The sequence below is a fragment of the Rutilus rutilus genome (genome assembly GCF_951802725.1).
Source record: "Rutilus rutilus genome assembly, chromosome: 15".
NCBI classification, from domain to species: Eukaryota; Metazoa; Chordata; class Actinopteri; order Cypriniformes; family Leuciscidae; genus Rutilus; species Rutilus rutilus.
In genome coordinates, this window is record NC_140220.1 from 37,039,267 (window position 1) to 37,065,024 (window position 25,758).

General features: G+C 38.6%; 2 protein-coding genes across 3 annotated transcripts in view; both read right to left on the reverse strand.

Moving 5' to 3' along the window:
- The window catches only part of arhgap18 (Rho GTPase activating protein 18), a 40,462-nt gene extending 24,049 nt beyond the window's left edge, over positions 1-16,413 (reverse strand). For both annotated transcript variants that reach the window (XM_084431648.1, XM_084431647.1), the window contains exons 1-2: positions 16,226-16,413; positions 916-1,124 (exon numbers count right to left, since the gene is read on the reverse strand). In XM_084431648.1, the coding sequence (XP_084287774.1) occupies positions 916-1,124; positions 16,226-16,410 (394 nt within the window). In that variant the 5' untranslated portion in view covers positions 16,411-16,413. The remainder of the gene's footprint in view (positions 1-915; positions 1,125-16,225) is intronic.
- LOC311304860 (dynein axonemal intermediate chain 1-like) overlaps positions 1-25,758 on the reverse strand; it is a 674,193-nt gene that overhangs the window by 97,696 nt on the left and 550,739 nt on the right. The gene's annotated exons all lie outside the window — the stretch shown is intronic.

Below are 25,758 nucleotides of genomic sequence, written 5' to 3' on the forward strand. Positions count from 1 at the left end.
TAGTGACGACGTGGTTTGTCATCATTCTCAACACAGTATAGCTAATCCGCAATAACAATTATATAATTAAGCTCCTGGGACCCACTGTCCAGAGTTGAGGACATTATATTTCAGTGAATTTCTCTGACCCCCATACATGTCACAGTTCTCAGTCGGGATGTCCTGTTAAGAGCATTCAGGGCTTTTCAGATACCAAATGCTTGGGAGTTTAACTTCTGCTTGGTCTTTAAAAATGGCTGACATTAATTTAGTGATCAAATTTAGCACGCTTATGGAAATACGACAATATATTGTAATTATAATTTAAATCAGATTCATTTTCAAATTGTTTATTGGTATAAATCAACATCTCAGGAAAATGTTATGGGGTTTCTAATCAAAATATGACTTTCTGTTACAGAACAGGGCACTGATTTCATGTCCACTGTAGAGGACTGTAAATCAAGCATGTACATCATGTTTATCAGGCATTTTGGGAGACACAACAAGTGAATAGGGAAAGAAATTACATAACAATATTCCTATGAAATATTAGATATTATTATGAAAATGTTGCCAACTATTACTCCCATTATTACACTTCTTTGCATGATGCCCTAAGGACACACTGATAAGCAAATTAGATACAGTGTATTGAATGGGAAAACCAATGTATGGCCATTTTACACACATATTGCATAAAGTAAAATGGTAAAATCAATTCATTCAGTTTTATCTTTCATGGCATAGTTGAGAATCATCTGGTTAAAAAAAATCCTGAAACCTAAAGGTGAATTAAAAAAAAAAACTAAACATTGTTTAGATTCATTGTCATGAAAAAATACTAAATAAAAAAGGAGGTTACATTATTTTATTTTTTATCATTAAAGCCAAGTATTAGAAAATCAATGGTGCAGGACTGTGTCGTGCTCTCACCGTCAGCCACCTTCAGCGGCTCGTCCTCCTGCGTCTCAGCGTCTCCACTGCACTGGATGATCTCCAGCTCTTTAAAGTAGTCCACCATGACCTGCTCGTCCAGAGAGTCCTGCGAGCTGCAGCGCTGGTACGGGGCCTTGCCGGGGCCCGACCCCGGGGCCGCCGCGGGGCCTTTGCTCCTCTGGACATTGTACTGACCGGTTTTGCGGCTGCATCAACACAGAGAAGAGACAGATGTCAAATAAACCAAATCATTAATGTTCAGACCTTGGGTGAAACCAAGCGGCAACCTTCATGTCTCTCTCTCGAAACCAACACGGAAGTGACTTGAACTGCAGTTCATCGACTGGCCACTAGAGACCGGCTGCAAAAGAGAGTCAATCCCATAGACCCCCATGTTAAAATGCCCAACTTTACAGCAGAAAAAAAATATGTTTACAGCCTGGAGCAAAAAGTGGTTTTGGTGTATAGCTAATTTAGCCCTTCATGATAACTGTGAGGGGGTGAATTTTTTTATAACTCAGCCGTTTAAATTATATTAAGCCTTAAAGTTCTGCATAATTAAGGGCGTGGCCACTTGATTGACAGGTGGATTGCCGCTGATGTCACTACTAGCCGTTTGTCTGCTGTGTGTTAGCGTCACGTCACCTCAGCTAATCCGCCTCGCTGCACACTTTCGTTTATCCGCGAGTGACGCGCGGCCAAGATGGCGACGGCCGGCTCCGCCCACTTTGGGCTTCAAAAATGCTCTTCAGAAACAGTCTATGGGTGAAACCAGTGCTGTTCACAGTCAGCTCTCCAACACCACAGACAGATAACAGCAGGGCTTCAACATGAGCACTTCTCTGTTTGCGCTGGACTCGCTCACTCAATCATCAGCGTCTGACAAGAGTTGAAGGGAAATGTATTTTTAATGAGGGAAATTGTGCCTATGAAAAGCCTTTATTGTAAGTGTGATGATTGATATTCACCACCCACTGAACTGAACACCAAGACTGCAAATTTCTATTACAAATCATTGGTAACACTTTAGTTTAGGGTCCAATTCTCTCTATTAACTAGGTGCTTATTAGCATGCATATTACTAGGATATTGGCTTCTTATTAGTACTTATAAAGCACATCAGGGTAAATGATGACAGAATTTTCATTTGTGGGTGAACTATCCCTTAATTCACCCAATACCTAAACTTAATAACAACTACCTTACTATTAATAAGCAGTAATTAGGAGTTTGAGGCAAAAGTCGTGATTAATAGTTAGTTAATAGTGAGAATTGGACCCTAAACTAAAGTGTGACCGTAATGTTTCTTAAAAAGCAATTATTACATGGCTCCTCAGGTTCAATATATTTTTTGCACTAGGGCTTCAACTAATGATTTGGATTATCAATATCAATTAATCAGTCTATTATCTCTTCGATTCATTTGATGATTGTCCACGTGTCCAACTGTAACGTGACATGACTGGCGGAAGTTTTCCAAGCACAGCGAAGACATGATTAATCGATAATCAAATTCGCTGGCAATTACTATTCATTAGATTGATTAGTAGTTGTCCTAGTTTGCACAACTATTGGCGCTTTTCCACTGTGTGGCACGACTCGACTCGGCTCGCTTTACTTTTCCACTGCTAATAAACCATCGTTTATTAGTTCACGATCTGCAGTTATACACACAAAAAAAAAAAAAAAGTAGACAGTATATGAAAAGGTATTAGCGTTTGCCATGTGGTTGATAACCAGTTTCGCTAGCTGAGTAGAAATACATAATCATGTTTGGCTTGGTCCCCTCAAAGTTGCGTTGGATTTGTGTAAAGGTTGAGAGGCTCATCTATCACTGTTTTCCATGTTCGTAGAGTTAGTTTCTGGAGTACATATATAGGCTATAATCTGTGTGTTTACACAGCTTTTTAAATAATGGCGGGTGCTGGTATTTCGCATGCGTTTGGCCAATGAGAGTCACTGATGTCACTGGTAGTTCCTATAGTGCTGGTTTAGACCGACTCTGAAAAGAGTTCCTAGAACTAAAATCGTTCCTAGTTCCTGCGGTGCGAACACGCCGAAAACCGGGAACTTCCGCCAATAGCTCTAGGAATTATGAAAAGAGTTTCCTCCGTAGCAGTTCGTCTACTGACTACGATATAGCCATTTCGTTTGCAAGTTGCGTGCGATGAAAGCAAGTCGTTTAAAAAAAAAGTGAACAAATGACACTGCCGTGGCTGTTGCAGACTAATTAAATCTAGTGGGTTTGGTGTCTCGTGCCTCAAATCCAAGGCCGCTGGTAGTGACGATTCTCTCTGACCAATCGGGGATCTGCAGTGTTTACACGTCACATTTTAGTGAAGGGCGTTGAAATTAATCGTTTCTACGATGCATCGCGATGCAGACGAGGACGACTCGGTATCGGTTCAGTAATAGACCATAACCGATTATAATGTACTGACGCTTTTCTGACGTCATTTGTCGCGTACGTGCTTTGTCGCGGTAGCATTCAATGGCAGAGGGAGGAGAGACGCGAGTGCGAGAAAATAAAAAATGCTCCAACTACTTTAAAAGCCGACATCTGGGCACATTTCGGCTTTTATGAACAACCTGGTCAGCACGACCTGCAGAAGACACGCGCTGTGTGCGCTCATGTCACGCTCTAATAGAATATGCAGGAGGTAATACCGCTAATCCACGCTAGCCGTTTTCACCCGAGCTGTTTTCCTTTTCTTAATGGCATAAACAAGCTTTACTCCCTTGAAACTTAAACTGGAATGTCACTGTTTCTGTCACTGAGACTTCCCAAACAGGCGAGCACACACACACGCGCGCGCACACACACACGCGCACACACACACACACATCACTTTTGAAGTAAAATGTAAAATTTAGGATGCGGTGCATCCCGATATCGAATTGAACTGAATCGATGACATGATAATCGTAATCGAACCGAACCGTGAGACCAGTGTCGGTTCACACCCCTAATTTGAGTTTCGGTACGGCTCGCTCGGACCCTCAACTGAGGTGGTGCTATAAAAGTACCAGGTACCAGGTACTGTACACAGGGGAAACCCCCCCACAGTGAGCCGTACCATGCAGTGGAAAAGCGGTGTATGTAAAAGAAAGAAAACTGTGCTATAGATTTCACTTATGAAGAAGTTTGACAGTGGAAATGAAACCTTGACTAGCGGACTGACTTCAGGGGGAAAGTGCTACAGAAGTGCCGAATATGAGTCTGCTTTGAGTCTTTTCTTCTCAGTGGATGCATGACACAGCAGGAATGAAGAGCTCCCGCTGCTTATCCTGCCAACGGGATCAGGACAGGAAGTCCCAAAAAACAAGGAAATAAAGATGCTATTGTGAGGCTGATTGTTTGCCTGGTTTCTGGGGCAGGACGGGCACAGAGAGCTCTCTCAGACGCTGGATGAAGGTATAAATAAAAGCTCAAAGCTCAGCACTCTTCACTCCTGCTGGACATCCGAGATACTTGATGTCGGCAAGCGGTTTTCTGGCTCGGATCAGGCGTGTAGCCAAAGATTTCAGTTCAGCTGAGGTTGTAATGGGGGCAGTCGCTCTTGCTTCACTGGAAAACGGTGATCAAGCTGAAAGTAGCTCTTCAGTTTCTGGGTCACGGCTGCTTTAACCCCTTAACTCCTTTATGAGAATGGATGTTAAAATGCACTATTCAAACTTAAATGGTTGTAATTCAAGAATGCTTTGGAATATAGACCTAAGTTTGGTCTTGTTTTAAAGAAGACACTCAGCAGAGTACTGCACTTCAACAAATTAAAGTATGAAAAAGTTATGGAAGTTTAAACTTACAGTAAATCAAATATACTGTACTTAATATTTTTTTCTTTTTTTTATAAAATATGTATTTTACAAAATATTTTTTACTATAAAATCAAAGCCATATATCTAACCAAGTTGTGTTCCAAATTTGAAGTTGATATCACAAAAATTGAAGTTCCCATGAGATTTTGTTTAGGCGTAGTACCAACAATAGCCACCGGGTGATATTGAATTCTCTTGAATTTAATTGTATGCATTCTGCCGTAACAAATTAATAAATTTCTGTCCAAATATCACTTCTGTCACAAAATATGGAACCTTGAGACTCAGACCTTTCTGACAATATGTGTTTTGTCAAGATTAGAAAAGGTTTTGATCATAAATTATGAAACATGACGACGCCCAAAAGGGGAGAGGCCAGATAAAATAATTTAGAGTACCGTTTCTATGGTAACGCAACATCCAATTTCAAATCGGATTTCACAGGATGAGTTCTGAGTTCGTAAGCTTTCGAATGATACCTAATTTTTATGATAACTACTAAAATATGTGATGTATAAAAAAGGCGATAAAAAAGATAATATTATATTTTAGAGGATAATATATATATTATATATATAATATATATATATTATTAAAGTATTTTTTATATATATATATATATATATATATATATATATATATATATATATATATATATATACACTTTTTAGAGGATAATATTATTATTATTATTATTATTATTATTATTGTATTATGGACAAATACTAGTTTATATATTTTGGTTAAAAAAATGAGCATGAAAACCAAAGTTTAAATTATTAAAAGTGTGTGCGTCGACTTTTTGTGACAAAGGCCAGAACTCCTGTTATGATGTCGATTTTTTTGAGGTGCACTCTTGTCATAAATTAATCTATTTTTGTTCCTACATAATTTTTAACAAAAAACAGTGGCAAAATATCTATTTAGGAGTCTTAGACCTTTCCAACGATATATAGTTTGCCATGATTAGATTAGGATTTAATAGTAATATAGTGCAGTAAACTTATTTGATGGGAGAACGAGTGTTTGATTGAGCATGTGACTGGATTTTGGAAGAGAAAGAAGTTCATTTCCATTGAGAATATCTGCTAAAAGCTGCTTAGCCAACATTTAAGAGTACACTAGCATACAGCAACTAACACTTCTGACTTCACCGGGTCTTTAATATGAAGACACCATCCAGCCAGAGCAAATCAAACATTTACTCTTTTAACAAATCACCCTTCTTCGTCTCGTTGGCTGAGGTGATTGGCATTCGCAGTCGGTCACACACTAATAGTGGCATCTCAAATCATTCATTGCAAATACACGGCTCTCAAATGAAAAGGGGGAAAATCAACAACCTTTCCTCGGTCATAAACGCTGCCGTTCATGGTTTAGCTATTAACAAGGGTTGGTGTCGAGGGGAACCGGGGGAGTGCGCTCGTCTCGCGGTGGACTCGACATGCTAAAGGTCAGGCTGAAACACAGCAGATAAAGAAAGAGAAAGGGTCAAGAGTCACATTGTTTCTCATTTTGCATAGACAAACAAAAGAGGCAGTCTACAGCAGACAAAACACTAACACACTGTGTGTCCTCGCGGCGATGTGCGGGCGCGGGACGGGCTGGTGGTGGTTACAGAGGCCGGTCAAAGGGCCAAAAGCCATGTAGGAGTGTGAGCCGTTTCTATGAGGAGCGGGAGTGTGGCGGAGGAATGCGGCGGCTTGGAGACGTGACGCGTTTAAACATGCGCTTTCGTGACACACTGCTGAGGCCATCCTTAAAAATATTCTTGTTTGCCGTAACCCGACCGACCCTGTCAATTTAGTACCGACCCAATTATTTATTTATTTTCCCTTTCAGTCCGACCGACTTGCCGGTTGTAAACTTGCGTTAAGACCGACCGATTTTTTTTTAACTCTTCAAACAACTAATACAAATGCAATAAAATAATATTAGTTATTAAGTATTGTGAATATAAATTGCCTAGACCTACATACAAACATAAGCTACGTTCTTTCTTTTAAATAAAAACCCGTGGCGCGTCATCTATGATTATGTTTACACCATTGGTTAACCGTTAACGCATGTCACACTACTGCCTGCAAGCTAAGTTTGCTTCGTTTCATTCACTGTCAATGGTTCGCGCTTGGTAATGATGGCTGCGGCTTTACTCTAAAGATTATTTCATTTTTATATGTTGTTGAATATGGTTTATTAAAAAATAAACATGCGAGAGCGTGTTATAGGCTATATGTCATGTTTTAGTCAGATATGACGACGCTACTGCAACACGCATTGCCGCAGATGAGAAGCTGAGCATCAACGTGCAAACTATCGCAAATCAAAGTGAAAGTAAGTCGCTGACGCTTAACACACAATCATCATCATTAAATGTAAAGAAACGAAATGATCTTACCAGGGCTGTTTCCGCTTTCTCTTATTGCGGGCTTTGATTCAGAAATTTTAGCTGATCAATAAAATAATGTAGTCATAACTGTTGCTTTCGGTGACGTGCACTCCATTAAATCTACATATAGCGGTAATTGAAGATCGGATTTATATCCGCAAAAAAACAACACACATTTAGCCTATGTAACCAGGTGTAAATGGAATCGTTTTGATAAATCAGATTGCAATCCGATCTGAGAAAACCGAGAAAACGCATGAAGTGGCCTGGTGTAAACAGCCCTTAGACATAGGTGAAAAATGTCATCCCCCCCCACCGACCCTGAATTTTTTTTTTTTTAAATGAAAAAATATATACTTTTTTATATTCTTTTTTTTATATAAAAAAAAATTTGGACCGACCTACCGACCCTTTTTTTCTTTTTTTTTGCTGTTACTGCAAACCAAAATATTTTTAAGGATGGCCTGAGAGAGAAACACACTGAACCGGCATAATGTGATGCATTTCAAAGGGAAACAGAAACGGATCATAGGGACTTGACTTTGTTTTCAATTTACACCAATAGTGTAGGCGTGTAGCGATGCCCTCATGTCACGATTCGATACACATCACGAGACTCAACTCACGACACGATATTACTGCGATACTCCAAGACACATGATAAAAGGGTAACAAATAAAATGTTACTGTTGATTAAAATGCTAGATTTGGCGTTACATAGTGTGTGTAAATGAATAGTCTCGGACTTGGTGCTGAAACCAAAGCACAGGACAATAGAGACGCCAGAACAACTATATTCATGATTCTGAAGATGAAAATACTGATTTATTTAGATGAATATGTTTGCACTCTGTCACTGACTAGATGTATTTAAAATAATGTAGGCCACTTTTTACTGCTAACATCACTAACCACAAATATTCCCCCATTCAGCGGCGGCCTTAAAGGGTTCGTTCACCCAAAAATGAAAATTCTGTCAGTATTTACTCACCCTCATGTTGTTCCAACCCCGTAAGACCTTCGTTCATCTTCGGAACACAAATTAAGATATTTTTGATTAAATCTGAGAGCTGGCTCACTCCTCCATAGGCTTCTAAGGCATTATAACTTGCTGGCCCAGAAAATGTATTAAAGACATCGTTAATATAGTCCAAGTGACTCCAGTGGCTCAATCTTAAGTTTATAAAGCAACGAGAATACTGCGCAAAAACAAACAAAAATAACGACTTTAATTCCACTTTTCATTTCCTTCTCTCTGGGCCTCGAGTCTTTTCACGTAGTGTAATAGCGCAGCGCGTCTGTGTTACACGTCACCACGTAGGCTCACTATTGGCCGACGCTGGTCATGTGTGTAAGACCGTCCGCAGACGAGAATCTGAGAGACTCTTCATCAATCAGACACAACATCCTGAAGCTCAACTTCATCATCTTCATTACAAGCAGTGAGACTGACTGGGGCCGGTTTCACAAAGCTATTTTAGAGCGGTCTATAGTGTTAGACAAGTCTAACATGTGCTCATAGACTAGATCTAATGCAAGACAGTCAGAGTCTTCAGTGCTTTGTGCAACGCTCTGATTTAGATGTCTATCTGAAGTCTGACTATCTCCTATATCTAAGCCATAGTCAAAGTCTATCTTTGTGAAACCGGCCCCTGGTCTTCCCAGTGCTCTCTCCTATAACGCTCTCTGATCTTGATTAGCTGATGATTAATAAAGAGCAGCTCATGTGTATCTGTTGCTTTCGTTGACTTGAACGTTAAACTTGCATATGCGGGAACTGAAGATCAGATTTATATCTGTTTTGCGGAGACACTTGGTGTAAATCCTGAACCGGTTTAACTAATCAGATAGCTATGCGATCCATGCATTAAGTGACATTATTTTCTATTTTAGTTTGTTATTTTATCTTTTTTTATGTTATAAGAAAATTTGTATCAATAATACCCAAATGCATACAGTGCATGTGTCAAAAATCACTGTTTATGGTGTTCAAAGCAATGAAACTAGTATCACATTGGTGATCTATTTTTAACTTTCCATCTGTTATGTCATTTTGTGTGTTATATTTATATTTTAGTATGCATGTATTAATATTCATGCATGTGTGTGAAGCTAATTAAATTACAGTTTCTCATTAAATGAAAAATTATCATTGCAATACATTTTCATTGTGTTTTATAAAGAAAAAGATTCTAATTTTAACAGGCCATATTTATGGAAGCTTGTTTCCGCCACAGAATAAAACATTTTAAAAGATAATTGCGACTTTTTATCTCACAATTGCAAGTTTACATCTCGCAATTCTGACTTTATTTCTCAGAATTGTGTGATATAAAGTCGCAATCGCGTGTTATAAAGTCAGAATTGCGAGATATAAAGTCGCAATCGCGTGTTATAAAGTCAGAATTGCGAGATATAAAGTCAGAATTGCGAGATATAAAGTCAGAATTGCATGTTATAAAGTCAGAATTGCGAGATATAAAGTCAGAATTGCATGTTATAAAGTCAGAATTGCATGTTATAAAGTCAGAATTGCGAGATATAAAGTCAGAATTGCGTGATATAAAGTCAGAATTGCGAGATATAAAGGATATAAAGTCAGAATTGTGAGATATAAAGTCAGAATTGCGAGATATAAAGTCAGAATTGCGAGATATAAAGTCAGAATTGCGAGATATAAAGGATATAAAGTCAGAATTGTGAGATATAAAGTCAGAATTGCGAGATATAAAGGATATAAAGTCAGAATTGTGAGATATAAAGTCAGAATTGCGAGATACAAAGTCAGAATTGCGAGATATAAAGTCAGAATTGCGAGATATAAAGGATATAAAGTCAGAATTGTGAGATATAAAGTCAGAATTGCGAGATATAAAGGATATAAAGTCAGAATTGTGAGATATAAAGTCAGAATTGCGAGATATAAAGTCAGAATTGCGAGATATAAAGGATATAAAGTCAGAATTGTGAGATATAAAGTCAGAATTGCGTGAAATAAAGTCGCAATTGCGTGATATAAAGACAGAATTCTGACTTTTTTTCTCGCAATTGCGACTTTATATCACGCAATTCTTACATCTTTTCTCAGAATTGTGAGATTTAAAGTCCAATTCTAAGGAAAAAAAGACACTTTTTTATATATATTAAGTAATTGAGTATATTTGATGCTCAGGTTATAGTTTATCACATCAGCACTTCAGATGCCGAACACAACTCAGCGTTAAACTCTCTCTCACAGCCGTCCGAGAGTTCACACGTCTCAGCATGAGTGGAAACTATTTCATGCCTACTTTTGTTTCTTTGCTTCCTGCAGGAAGAAGTTAAAGCTAATTCTCAGTGGCACACAAAACACATTGAGATTATTTTTTTAGGGTCGCTTTTATCTGATTATTTTGAAATTATTATATTTTTCTATTTGCTTGTTGAACTTTTGATATTATGCTTTTATGTTTTTTATTTTTTTTACTTTGTCTGTATGACACTTTCATTAATGCATTGTTTGTATAATTGTATGTTTTATTGGATCTCATTCTTGAGAAGCGCTTTGAGATGATACTTTTAAAGATGCTTTAGGAAAATAAAGTTTATTATTATTATTATATATTTTTATTTAAAAGATCGCATAATAAGACCATGCATGTCACGTCACACATAATCTCAGCTTTATTTGTGTTGAAGTGAACTTCTCAGACCAGACATAGAGGAGCAGATGATCTGTGTCAATGGTAAAGCGATAAAGGCCAGGCTACAGGCTTGTTTATTCTGTACAGTGTGTGTGTGTGTGTGTGTGTGTGTGTGTGTGTGTGTGTAGGGAAAGAGACATCTTTGAGTGCTGACCCTGCTGAACATCCAACGCCCATCACAGACATCACACACAAAGCACGAGCGCACCAATGAAATATTCATTATGCAATGGTACAGCCACACAGGATGGAAAGTCAGGCGATGTTTACCATGTCAGCACCGGTTAAACCATCAAACACAACAACACAAAACACACACACACACACCCTTCCATGCTCCTCACGGAGATACTCCCAACATCATGTGCATGATCCATGTTTACCTTCACAGATACTTCACCTTCATCAGAGAGATGCCGAAATCCAGCCACATTATGAGCTAACGCAATGGTTTAAGTAAATTTTAATAATCAAAAAGCATAGCAATAATCTTATCGAATGAATTCATGAAACTTTGACTTTAAATGTTTTATTTTTAGAGCTGTGAGTTTGTGTGTGAATCTGCCGATAGTTTTCAGAACTTTTTCTTTATTTTTTTCTGAACAACCCCAAAGTGCCCTTCGGCTGTCTGCGACGGTCCCTGTTTTAATATGCATCTGGTCATAGAGATTTTTAGGCTTTTATGTCGGGCAGAATCTGCGATCTCTGACCCAGGTTGTTCGCTGGTGCCCATGGCTGAAATACGCGGTGTTTCCCACCAACTGGCAACCCGGGGTGTCGAAACACCATTGGGTGAATTGGCAGTGGGCGGAGTCACACAGACCGAAACAAAAACAGCACGTTTCCGGCTGTAGAAGTGTTCCTCAGAGAAACGAGTGCATGTTTCCTAAATATCTGCAAACATATTGTATTTTCAAGCTTTAGTACGGTCAAAAAAACACATACAGCACCTTTAACATAAGCGAGCTCAGCAGAATGATGCATGAAATGAAATCAATCAACGAATGTTTGGTAGGGAAATAAACTACAATAATGCATTCTTAAAGGGGGTCATATAATGCCGTTTTTGTACAAGTTAACATTAGTTAATAACAAGTTAATAACAACTTTAGGGTCTAAATGAAAAGTTTGTAATATAGGCTACTTTAATTAAAATTTCTCATTAGTATTGTAAGAAAACACTCGTTTTACCTGGTCAAAAACAGCTCTGTTTTCAGCACGCCGTTTAAGTGCATGTGTCTTTAAATGCTAATGAGCTTTGCTCCCCCCGCCCCTCTGTTCTGTGGGCGTTTACACACACGTGGAGTGTTGCCTTGACAACAGTTGAGGGTATATTTTGGAGAATGGCAGCGGGAGTCTCTGAGGACACATCTGTGCAACCGTATCAGTTTGAACCGGAGTCGGACCCGGAACAAGATGACGGCCCCGAAGAAGTTCGACAATTAAGGCTCGAACTGGACGTTTCTGAATGGTTGGTTAACGTAATGTCACTTTGATCTATCTTTGTATACTGGCAGGGTAGAGTAGTGAGGTACGAACGCTATGTGTTTACTGATGTATACATTAGTTCATTGACAGATTGATGTTACAGATAATGGTCATGAAAAACCTTTTTCCGGTAAATGTAGGCTTGTCCCTCAGTGATGCGTAACGTTATCTCTGCAGTGTTGGGTACAGCGCTCAGGGCTGAAGCACTCACATGAGGTCACGGCAGGAATGTTTCTAACAGTAGCTGAAGGACACCTAAGAATTTGTTGTAATGTATGTTTATGTCCAGTTTTATACTGACCCTCGTTTATAAAGCAGTCTGGTGAGAAATGATTCGCGCAAACATGAAAGCATTGACGTTGATCGTGGGGAACATTCCCTTCGAAAAACAAAACTCAGCCACTGCGTCTTCAGCGGTTCGGGTTTAGGAACATCAAGATGACTGTGTTCGTTATTACACCCGAGAACAGAACACCACACTCGCTTAGACGCCATTCTGCTCCAGCGTATCAACAATGGCGGACTATGATGACAGCTCGCTCAGGGCGGGTCTGTGTTGAAACGCTGCTGTCAATCAACAATCGTGGGAGGGGCGTCCGACTGTGTGACGTCACACGGTCAGACGGCTCGATCTGAGACGGGGGAAACATATAAGGAGATTTTTAAAAAAAACACTGGATGGATTTTTATCATTTTATGATGGTTGTGTACAGGCACTGCCAACACACATTTCAGTACAATCAACTTGTAAAAGTGCATGTACCATTATATGACCACTAGGGCTGCACAATTAATCGAATTTCTAATCGCGATTACGATTATGGATGTCACGATTACGTAATCGTTCAAAGCCGCGATTACAAAAAAAAAAAAAAAACACTCTGCGTGCATTTAGAGCATGTTATGAGAGGCGAATCACAACTACTTAAGAAAACCCAGCACAATAGGAACTACCAGGCAGTGACGTATGTGTACGCTGAAATAAAAAGTCTTTCACCCATGCTTTCACCTCAGAAAAACGGACGTTCAAAAAAAGGCACGCACAAATGCGGCGGCGCGCGCTGTCTATCGCTTCACTGTATATAAAGTGCAAAGGAAACTACGCGTATGAAACGTTGTTACGTTGTAAATGAGTAAGTCACGAAATAAAAGTAAAATACCAATAAATCACGTTACTGGTACGTCGTGTGTTAGCTGAGAAGGATTTGCATTCAGGTGATTTTCATTCTATTCACCAGGAGCAGTTTCCATGTTTCATTAACAGTTCTTGTTAGTATTGTGTATTCACCATGGTAACTGTCGTTTCAATATTAACCCCAAAATGCCACTTTATTTTCACTTTGTGTTATTTTTTTTATATTTTTAAATGTCTGTGGTGGCTTATACCAACATTGTATTAACAAAAGCTAGTTTGGGACTGCTATTTAATAGTTTTAGCATAGGCCTAATGTTTATTTCTAGTCTTTACTATTAGTCATATTCTTACAATTTATGTGTATGTTAAGTAAAGGGGGACAGTGTGTGTGTTCACAATTTTTAAGTAAACGTATAATAATATGCCTATATATATATATATATATATTTTTTTTTTTTTTTTTTTTTTATTATTTTTTTTTTTTTCAATGTAAATTGTGATAATCGTAATTAATAATCGCAATTACAATTTCAAGGGAATAATCGGCAATTATGATTTTTGTCATAATCGTGCAGCCCTAATGACCACTTTAATAAAAAAGTGCTTTAAAAGGCAATTTCCTTTTATTTTGAGCTGGAATTTGACAGACGTTTCTTTGTGATGGACTATTCCCCCACACAGTGTTCTGCTAGATCCAATTATAGACAGGAACTTCTTTTTTTAAACATGCTTCCATGCTGAATCTAAACAACAGGCCCGTCTGCAAACAACCAGCAAAAAGCAGATGCCCGAGCAAACAGCCAAAGGCCAGTTGGCAGAGCCTCACACACACACACACACACACACACGAGGAACACAGACACCTTCTCCTCAGGCCGCTGTGCTCCGGCCGGACGAGTCCTCGAGGGAGTTGGGCTCGCAGCTGCTGAACGAGGAACACACCTGAACATCTGAGGACACACACAACAGCCAGCATCCCGTTTCACCACCGTCAGCTCCAGCAGGAGCACACACACACACACACACACACACACACACACACACACGTCACAGAGTGGACATTAGTTCAGACGGTCTCTGTTAAAGGCACCATGAAATCAAAACTGACTTATTCTCTTCTCTTCTCTGATGATGAGGGCGGAGCAACCTGTCAATCACACGAGATCCACCAATAAGAGCAGGGATGCACCGATACCATTTTTTCAGAACCGATCCGATCCGTTACCAAAAAACCTGAGTATCGGCCGATACCGATCCGATATCAGCAGAAAAAAAATGTAGAAGATCAGTTAAAAAATTTAAGTTAATAAACTCCAAGACTAGAGCTTTATATTTTGGATTTGTACTGAACAAGTAAGCCTAGGCTATAAACACTAAAGTTTAGCTAACTGATCTTAAGTGTCCCGTTTGTGCCTGTATTCATAATATATTCACTCAAAATATAGGCTAAGCGTAGCCCATTATCCTCTGATAACACTGTCTGTGAGGATGTGTGGTTATCGGCTGAGGCTATAATTCTGTGAATTATAAGTCAATGTTTTGTAGCATTTCAGGAATATAACATACATCTCATTCTTGTAATTCAGTTGAACTGCATCATATCAGCATTAGCCACTGATAAACCTGTGGTTTGGTCATGTGACACTGCAGTGTTGACCAGCTTTGATCATCCAATAATGAGTCGACTATTAAAAAGAACAGCTATGTTATTTCTTAACATTAGTTAACAAATAAAACACAAATGATTTTTTTATTTATTTTTTATTATGAGAAAACTTGAAATATACTTTGTTTTAATAAATAAATAGAACAATAATAATAATAGTTGCATTGTTAATGTTAATGTTAATGTTTGTTGTATTGATGGTTTAAGTAATGTATATTTATTTAAGCTGAAACCGGTGTCAACATTAAGGGTGTGAATTTGAAACATGAATTTACATCGTGCTGGTTTAAACGCAGCAAACACAGAACACACTGTGTGACACGAGCTGCTTTAAAGTACGTAGCCTAGGCCATTTTCAGAGCGTCTAGCAATAGCAAGCTAGCTTTAAAAGTATTATATCCCTCCCTCCCTCCAGAGCATCTCCAAAGCCAATCATGAGAGACGGTGTTAAACTACCTCATGTCTCAAAGCACATAAACATTACAGTAATAATGAACGGCCCTAACTCTGCATAGCACGAAACACACACTGATGACCGTGATGTCTGCGCGAGCAGGTGCATGGATGTATGAAAATACATATGTTGACAGGCAGGTAGGACAGCGTATCACTGCATTCGGACCGAATCCAATGATTGGACGAACATTTTGTGGTCCTACGCCTTCCACACACACACACACACACACACACACACACACACACATTTAGACCACTTAGTAATTGCTGTCAGGATTTGAAGAGACTTTCAACCAGCATAACAAAAAACAATTTCTGGAACAAATCACCTACCCTGCCTTTAAGCAATATACAGAACAAGTTCCCAAATACTACACAATCCCTCAAAAGCTGAAGTAGACTAGATCAGACCACACGAATACCAAACACAACTCAACAGCAATATTAGGTTACCAGCAGCTGCTTAACAAACTTCCACAAAATCTCCACAAGATCCGTCCATCTTCAGAGCTGAACACTAGGGCTGTGTAATGCCTAGTTAGGCAGCATGGTGGCGCGCACGCATATGACGCCCACCTCACTGGGTTTGAGACACAGCCCTAGGATACAGTTGCCATAAATAGTGCACACTGCTCTGGGTAATAAATGAATGCGTTCATGCGATCCCTCACCTCGCTCCTAGAAACTCCGTTTGCTCTTCCTTTGCTCTCAGCACGGCTTCAGTGTTGCTGGTGTAAGCGGTTAACACGACGCCCTGCTCGTCCTGCTGTCGACTCATCTTCAGTGCCACATTATTAGGGAAGTTTCGGTGTAACTTCGGACGAACTGCGGCCACTCGACTCTCCCCTGACAACATGAATAATCAGAGTCATGAAGCTCCGCCCACTGGGCGGCGACACGACCAATCCTGGCGTGTCGAAGACTCGTCTAATGAATATTAATCACGTTATATCACGCTTACCCACCTGATTGGCTGAAATGCATACGTTGTTATCGTTTATTATGGGGAAGGCTTGACTCATGAATATTAATAACTTATGTACACATAAAAGATATTAGTAAATGCAGAGACAATGTTATACTGCTCTAAAAAACGATTAAACGTTTTAAATTAGACAGTAAACTTCAGTCAGTGCCTCAGAGATTAAATCATGTTTATATACTGTTGCACAGCGGCATCTATTGATCCCCAGTGATTTACCTCAACTCGCATCTCAGCTGATGTGTATTCATTTAATTACCTTAGTTCCGTTAATTAATAATGGCACCTCATATCTATCGGTCAGGTTGATGTGAAAAATACCTGAAGCCTAGTGTATTATTCTGTCACGTATAAGGCTAGATGTTGAGACCAAAAGTCCTGCAGTTGATCAGTGATATTTTCTCACGGATGTCATTGCCTTTTCCACTATTGATTTCTGATTCTGACTGATCTAACTCCCGTCGCTCGTGTTTTCCTGCTGTTCTAATTAGTTTTAGCAGTTCCATCTCCGGGATCTCTTTTTATCAGAAACACCATCTTTACTCGTGGATATGGAAAATGAAAATATGCTTGACTGCGTTATTGATATGAACTAATTTACAGTAGCCTAGTCAACATTTGAAGTGGATCAACAAAAGTTCTTCTAAGTTGTTCTAAGAGTAAAACGGGTATTGTTCAGAATTCATTTATAACTTTGATGAAAGGTTTTGATCCACTTCAAATGTTGACTACTGTATATTAGAATAATTCATCAGGTATAACTCTCTCCAAACTTTATGCTACTGTCTAAACTTTACGTTTTACTGCGTGCAAAACAATAAGCAGTAAGCACCAACCAATGGTAGTGATTTTGAACTTAAGAAAGCTGATCAAAATATATGCTGAGAGGAGTGAGGACCAATAGCGAAACATAACCTCCAAATAAATCTGCATTAACCCGCGCTTGCTCTGTCTCTCACGGTGCCGGAAAGCAAAAATCCCAAATCGGACACCCGGAACAGGATCCGGCTCAAATTAAGCACTGTACGCGAGTCTGGCTCAGGTGGAAGAGTGACCTCTGACCCGACGCGTGACGAGTGACCTCTGATCTGACGAGTGACCTCTGACCCGAAGCCTGACGAGTGACCTCTGACCTGACGAGTGACCTCTGACCCGAAGCCTGACGAGTGACCTCTGACCCCGACCGACACGTGATTAGTGACCTCTGACCCGAGACATAATGTAGGAGTAGCGAAAGCTCAGGTGAGAGTCGACGCCTCTCGCGGTTCAAACAAATAGAGCTGGGCAACAATCTCTTATTATTATAGTTTATTAGACTATAGTTTTTTAAAGTTATAAATAGGGATATTTTTCTTACACAAACGCATGGCTTCGCTTCATAAGGCCTCTATTAACCCCCTGGAGTCGTATGGATTACTTTTATGATGGATGGATGCACTTTTTGGGGCTTCAAAATCTAAAGCAATATTCACTCCCATTATAAAGCTTGGAAGAGCCAGGATATTGTCTAATATAACTCTGATTGTATTCGTCTGAAAGAAGAAAGTCATATACACCTAGGATGGCTTCAGGGTGAGTAAATCATGGGATCATTATCATTTTTGGGTGAACTATCCCTTTAAAATGGGTTTGATCTCAGCCACACCTGTTCAGGGATTTTCCAGTCAGAAATATACTTTTGCTGATGTCATTGTTGTACAAAGAGCAGAGCCTATCAGAAGCTTCGGTGACCCAACACAAGCCTAAAGCTGAGACGTGTGCTCGTTTTGTTCCATTTGCCTGTAATTTGCCTTTTGTGTGTCAACAGTGCCCCACTGTCAAGATTAAATTACATCCTCCTTCCTGATGACATATTAAACTGTGACATATTATACCCAAAAATTCTTCATACAGTGACTACCAGTAAAATGTATACTAATTTTGAAAAAATATTTTTTACACTTTGATCTGACCGTGTTTTGCTTAAAGGGGCGGTATAATGCCCTTTTCACAAGATGTAAGATAAGTCTCTGATGTCCCCAGAGTGTGTATGAGAAGTTTCAGCACAAAATACCCCACAGATATTTTTATATCGCATGTGAATGTTGTCACTTTTTGAGCGCGACCAAAAATGCACCGTTTTTGTGTCTGTCCCTTTAAATGCAAATGAGCTGCTGCTCCCGGCACAGGGGGCGGAGCTTCAACAGCTTGCACTCACACACACACATGCACTGAAAATTTTAAAAACTTTTAGCCTTTTATGTTCAAACCGAAGTCAGACAATGATGGAGAGACTCAAGAAGTCACAACATTTCTGAATGGTTAGTTGATGAATTTAAATGTAGCTTATGTGTAGTTATCTTCTAGTCATTAGCATATTCTGTATTGATAATCTATAAATCGTGTTCAGGGGGCGGGGTTTATGTAAATTCTAGTGTTGGTGATGTCACTAACCCGGGAGGAAGCTCGTGTAGCAGGGACGGACTGGGGCTAAAAAACAGCCCTGGACTTTCTCCCAAATAGGCCCATCATCCGGCCATTCGCCTCTAGCCGTGTGGGACAGACACTAGCCAGGATGTCCTGATACTATGCCACAATACTGTAGCCTATCAGACAAGGTATTCACAGCATCTCAAAACCAATGATGATAATTGGGGTTGTGTTTATTAATGAAGCCTCAGCCTTCAAATAAAAACAAAAAAAATGTACAATGCCATAAAATACAAATAATGAAATGTCACTGGCTACAGTAACCCAAATTACACAAACTTGTAATTATAAAACATATAGTTAGGCTACTGTATACCAGGGATCTCCAACCTTTTTGTGTGCAAGGGCTACATCTAGAAGGAATTTTTATTTGTTATACTCCAATATTTATTATACATAACATGGTGAAGCTTTTTTACTTTTCACCATCATATGGGAAATAATAAAATATCTTGATATTCTGGTTCAGACTTAAAAGCGTTTAAAAAAAATCCTGAAAACTTATGAAAATTATTTTTTTGTTTAGATTTTTTAGTTTTTTTTTTTTGTTGATTTTCTATAAACCTATTGTACGTGTTATCAAAAACAGTAGCCCAAACATTTAGTATAAATATAAATGAAAAAAAATAAATAAACTGCCATAACTTCTAAACAAAAACATTACTGCATTACATTTAATACATTTATACATAACTGTATTAATATAACAGCATTTTTAATAGTTAATTCATAGGTTTTGGTGTGTAATGTCTTCTAACTGGTTTGTTCTCGGAACAATGTTTCGCCTGTTTTTTTTTTTTTTTTTGCGTCAATATGTTGAGAATATCAGCGCTGTTTCATCTGGCTTTTTACAAGCTTAAATCACATAGTCATTTGTGGTTTATAATAGAGATAGAGAATTCTGCGCTGAATTGAAATGCTTCTCAGACCTCAGTGGATCGCGCAGCTCTGTGTAATAATGTTCGCGTGATCGAGATCAGCTTTGTCCGCGATCGCTGTTTTTTGGGCCGATCGAGCTGATAATGCGCTGCTCAGATCAAACAAGTTTTGTTCCGCTTTTTAAGCGTTTGCCATTTGATGTTTCTCATACGCAACGCAAATGACAGCGTACAATCAAAGAGAGTTGGGTAATTTTGTAGAGGCAAAAGTTCAAATTGAAACGTTTAGTTGAAAAGGTCGCAAAATTATACCATTTATTCGAAGTCTGGAACCCCGACGGCAAGTTGGAGCTATTTATAGAATGTGTTTAGCGGGCAACTCACAGGCACCACGTTGGAGACCACAGCTATTCAAATATAATGTAAGCAAATTTAAAAGTGCAGCCTTATAAAATGTCAGTGGCTATAGGCCGACTCTTCTTCCTCAGTTGTTGTTTTTTACACGTAGCATAAGTGATCATATTAGTGCCCCTGCTGTTGGCTTTTAATACTGCTTTATTAGACTTTTTTTTTTTTTTTGTGCCGACGGCCCTCGGTTGGACGGCCGTTCTGGACTTTTCCAGAACGCACAGATTGTCAATCCGTCCCTGTCGTGTAGTCTCTACCAGCCGTTTGTTGTAGTCCTTAAAAAGCGATTTCTTTAAAAGCAGATATCTCCCTTTGCTTTGAACGTTGAGCGTCGTAACTTTGCAGATGTTGTTTATGCTCAAACAGCAACATTACACACTAACTAAAGTTAGAAAAGTCAAATCATAATCAACCACCCCTTTAAGTGTTTTTTCTTTAATTGCTAATGCGACCTTTATACGCCACAGACTGAACAAAATGAAGCATTACTTGGTGATTGGTTGAGCTAAACTGGTGTTATCTAATTGTGTAGTTAAATTTAACATCTGACAGATATTCAACATAATTCATGTGTGAGACAGTCTAAGGATGGACAAAACCAGTCAAATATCAACTGAGTTCTTGTCATCTTTTATTACCATTTTCTAAACTGTAGTGAATAAACTGTGATAATGTGAGAGATGTTGAAGGAGTCTGAACACACTGTGAGCACTGATGGCTGTGTTTGGGCCGAGCTGAGAGTGGAGGAACACAGGTACACTGGAGGACATTATTTATTCAGTTCAGTTCCTAAACGCTCTTCAGAACACAACCGCACGTTTCCATTACCATCATCAGAGCCGTTTGTTCAGCGTGAGCGTCTGCAAGCTGCTGGAGTTGTCATGTGTGAGTGTACGGTCCAGTCAAAACACAAGCACATGTTTGTTTTCACAGCTGATCTGTGATCAGACCCGTGCACGATATTAATGAGGACGGCAGAAAACACAAACATGGATTTTGCATTGTCTCATGAGGTATTATCATTGTTGTATATTTAAAATAACACATTTAAATGATTTTAGAGGTTTTTGAAGACAATCATGCATGGTGTGTTAGTGACACAATCAAAATATTGACTAATTAATAATTAAGCATCAACTGCCTTAGGTGAATGGTGTAATTTCTGCAACAAAAGCATATCATTTCTGCAGGCACTGTAAAAAAAGAGTTATAACAACATGTGTTTTTACATTGCTTTAACTCGTCAAAATAAGTAAAGCAATTTTCAACTTTTTTTACAGAAGTTATGCAAGATTCAACTAATTTTTTTAAGTCAGTTTAATGTAATTTAAGTTGAAATGACTTAAACATCCAAGTTGATTGTACTCAAATTAAGGCAGCAACTTATTTTTACAGTTGTGTGTGCCACCGTACATTTACAGTGGTTGCTAGGGCGTTACTAGGGTGTTCTAGGCGGTTGCTAGGTGGTTACTATGGTATTTTGGATGGTTGCTAGGGTGTTCTGGGTGGTTGCTAGGCGGTTGCTAGGGTGTTCTGGGTGGTTGCTATGGTGTTGCTAGGTGGTTCCTAGGGTAGCCTATTCTGGGTGGTTGCTATGGTGTCGCTAGGGAGTTGCTAGTGTATTTTGGGTGGTTGCTATGGTGTTACTAGGTGGTTGATAGTTGTCAAAGATGGTTACTATGAGTACTATGAGTTCTTAAAATCTTTAAGAACGAGTGCCATTAGTACGGCATTCAGTGTAATGAAAATAATAATTTTGAAAATGAAAATGAAAATGAAAATCAGTGTAATTTACAGTGTAATGAGTGTTGTGTGTGCCACCATAGGGTTATGTGTTACTGGTTTGAGTAAAAATAAAAAAGTTGCTTTGTCCAGAATTGTGTATGGTCAGAGTAGGTACTGATGAAGAACTTAGCCTACTTTCCGTCTGTTAATGAAGTGCTAAAAACACCAGGAAACGTTCTCAGAACTTGGGTGCGAGGGTGTCGAGTTACATTCAAGATATTTTAAGGCATGAAGAAATTAATTTCAAGGAAACAACATTTAAATGTCATTTTAGTGATCAAAGGTGAGTTTTAAGGGATGAAATGATTGACCACAGGGGGAAATAGAAATAACATTTTCTTAAAGGGAATGTTAGCTAAACATTCTTGCAACATATATTTGTTAACAGGGAAGTATGTATGCGAGTAGTTTTCGTAGAAACTAACTATGTAGTGAGTACGGTCATGCTACAGCCACCAGGTTGAAATCATCATGTGACCTGTAACGTCATCCGTCATGATGCTATTGACTGGCATGTACAAATGTGCTCTTGAACCTGTCAACACTGCTATTGGTGAGAAATGTTTCACTGAAAAAAAAGGAAGAAATTATAAAGTAAGAGTTCTATTCCCTGAGAACATCATTTCTGCACCTCCTGCAATCTCATATTGGAATGGTCTTTTTGATCATTTAAATTGGAAAAATATATGGTCCGTACAACAAAGGTTTCTCCTCACAAACAAAGTAAAAGAAATATATTTTAAATTAATTCAGAATATTTATTTACCCAGTCAAAAAATTTGTTTAAAAAAAAATTCAAATTTGATTTTGACACTATTTGCTCTTTCTGTCAGAATGACACTGAAACTATTCTTCACTTGTTTTGGTCGTGCAGTTATACTCAGTTATACTCAGTTATACTCAGTTCTACTATGCAACTTTGGAAAGATGTTAGTTGGTTTATCTCAAGCAATATCTTGCAAAATTTCTCTATGAATCCCAAAACTGTTATTTTTGGATTTTTTTGAAGCGGATTCAAATGCCTGCTTTATAATAAATGTAATTATTGTAGATTTTTATTCACAAATGTAAGTTTTTAAATTGTAAACCAATTTTTTGGGTATTCTTACAAGAGATAAAACATGATTTGAATACAATTTCTTCCTCCCTTAACCCAAAAGCTCTCAGAACATGTGCGATTTGCAAGACCTACAAACTTTTTACCGTAATAAATGTTTAGATATCTTTTCATTTAAGTAATGCCCTCTGTCTTTCTTTTGTCTTGTTTTTTATTTTATTTACATCACTGTCTAACTGTTTTTTGCTTTGTGCGATGATGTTGTTGAAGTGTTTTCTTTCACTATTTTTATATTTTTGTTATTCTTAATAATTATTGTTGTGTTCTGATTCTGTTATTTCACATTGTAAACTGAATGCTCAAATAAAGCATAAAAAATAAAAAGCATGCACAAATGTGCTGGATGTCTGTGGGATTGTTTCAGCATGGAGTCTCTGATCGCTGTCCTCAACAAACACATGACCTCAGGAATCATTCACGTGACGTCTGAAGCATGATGGGACAAGGGACAAAGTTTAGTACTGAGGTTTAGGGGCTTGTCATTAATGACAAATGTTGTGACCCAAATGTTGTTTTTATCTCGCATTTGTCTTTTGTTCACCTTTATCATGCATGCTTTTTTTGTGCAACTTTTCACATATTTTGGATTATTTTGATTAACGCATTTGTTCTTTTTTTGTTGTTGAGTTTTTGGTGTTTTCTTCAGTTGACATCTTGGACAACTTGAACAGTGCAATATTTAGATCAAAACACCAGTGTTAACAATCTTCAGGAAGTCAATCTATCAGCTGCTGACTTATAGATAACTTAGGCTGGGAAAACATGAGCGCAGAGCGAATGGCAGGTTTGAGAGTCCTTGTCGAGCTCTTCTTCAGTTGTGATACTGCCCTCTAGTGTTCACCGCTCGCTTCTGCGTCTTCAGCCTCTCTCTGTTTCACACAAACAAACAAACATTTCGTTCTGACAGTTTACAGCCATTACAGAGGCTCACCTTCTCATCTGAATCCGTTTCTACATTTACTTTTATGCATTTGGCGGACGCTTTTATCCAAAGCGACTTACATTGCATTTCAAGGTACACATTTTACATTCTAATCAGTTCTTGCTTTCCCTGGGAATCGAACCCATGACCTTGACCATGACCAACGCTCTACTGTTTGAGCTGTTTGAGCCACAACATGGTCAGTTTTAGAGAGTAACAGGTCAGTTTGATCATCTCTGAGTCTTTATCATTCTTAATAGGCTTACATTTATTTGTGGCTGTCCACATCTCAACCCTCATGGTGAAACAGATGAGCCAGACACGAGCTCTGAAGCCACATCTAATCACTGGCGTCAGACGCATTTGTTCAGTGTCGTGGTTCACATTGAGGAGCTCTACAGATTGTAGCTTCATATTCAGGGCTGATCTTCATCATCATCATCATCATCATGGAAAGCTCAGCTTCATTCAATGCTCTGAGCTCTTCTTGAGTTTTTTTATTTTTTATTTAAAGAAAACTATTTGTCCTTGGATCATTTTTCTAATAATAACTTCTGTATTTGTCATTCAGTTTGTGACGAACAACCCTTTTTGTGGAAAGTGCTGTTTCAGTGCAGTCGTTCCCTAGATACGGCCATTAACAGCCGGTTACAGTCAAACCAGAGAATGGTCAAATTCGGAGCAACACGTGGCATCACAAAAGATACAGCGTCTTAGATTCAGATCACGAGGAAGACGGCTGAGAAAGAAACGTTGAGCTCAAACTCAGCACAGAAATCTCATGCTCTGCTGGAGGAAACAGCCCTTCTCCTTTCTCAGGGTGAAATGGATACAGGCCGGCTGAAGAATGGACTGAAATGTTATCTGTTAATAGCGGAGGTGTCAGAGCTGCTCCACACATGCTGCTGTTATCATGCATTTTCAATCAGCGTCTCTACATGCTGCTCTTGTTGATGCACTACGCGTTTCATGAAGTTTACATTCTCCACAAAATGTGATCAAATTTCATCAACATCATCAAATGCATTAATGTTTGCAATGATTTTGACAACCAGTTCAATTGTATTTACAGTTTCAGGCTGAGAAGTCAAAATCACACAACCACTACTGTAAAGAAAAAGGTTTTGGTAATGATATGTAGATATTTGCAGTATTAAAGTTTGTCTGAATGTCTTTGCAGTTTAACTATAGTCCTATGTCAAAGCAAGCGTCACTTATAGTAAAGAAAGTTGCACAAACACACTTTATAATCAAAACAATCAAGTTTGTCGGGTTTGAACAGCTAAATCAATAGATGAAGACGGTTAATGCTGTGTGTTTGTTTGTGGTTAGTTAGTTAGTGGGTGATGTTTCTGGTTCATGTGATTCTTGAGCAGAACTGACTTCATACGTCCACCAAAACACCAGCTGATTCAAACACAACGAGACTTCAAACATGATTAGCTAAAGGAGACATTAGTGAGGAGAAAAATCCAGCAGCATTTGACAGACACAAACGGAAAAGGTTCTGGTAATTATCTGTCAGGATAACTGTGTTAAGTTGATCTCCTTTGACCCTAAAACACAACACAATGCCATGCGTAATTCAAAATACTAGTAAAAATTAAATTGCCCTGTTTTTAAAGGCAGCAAATACAGACTCT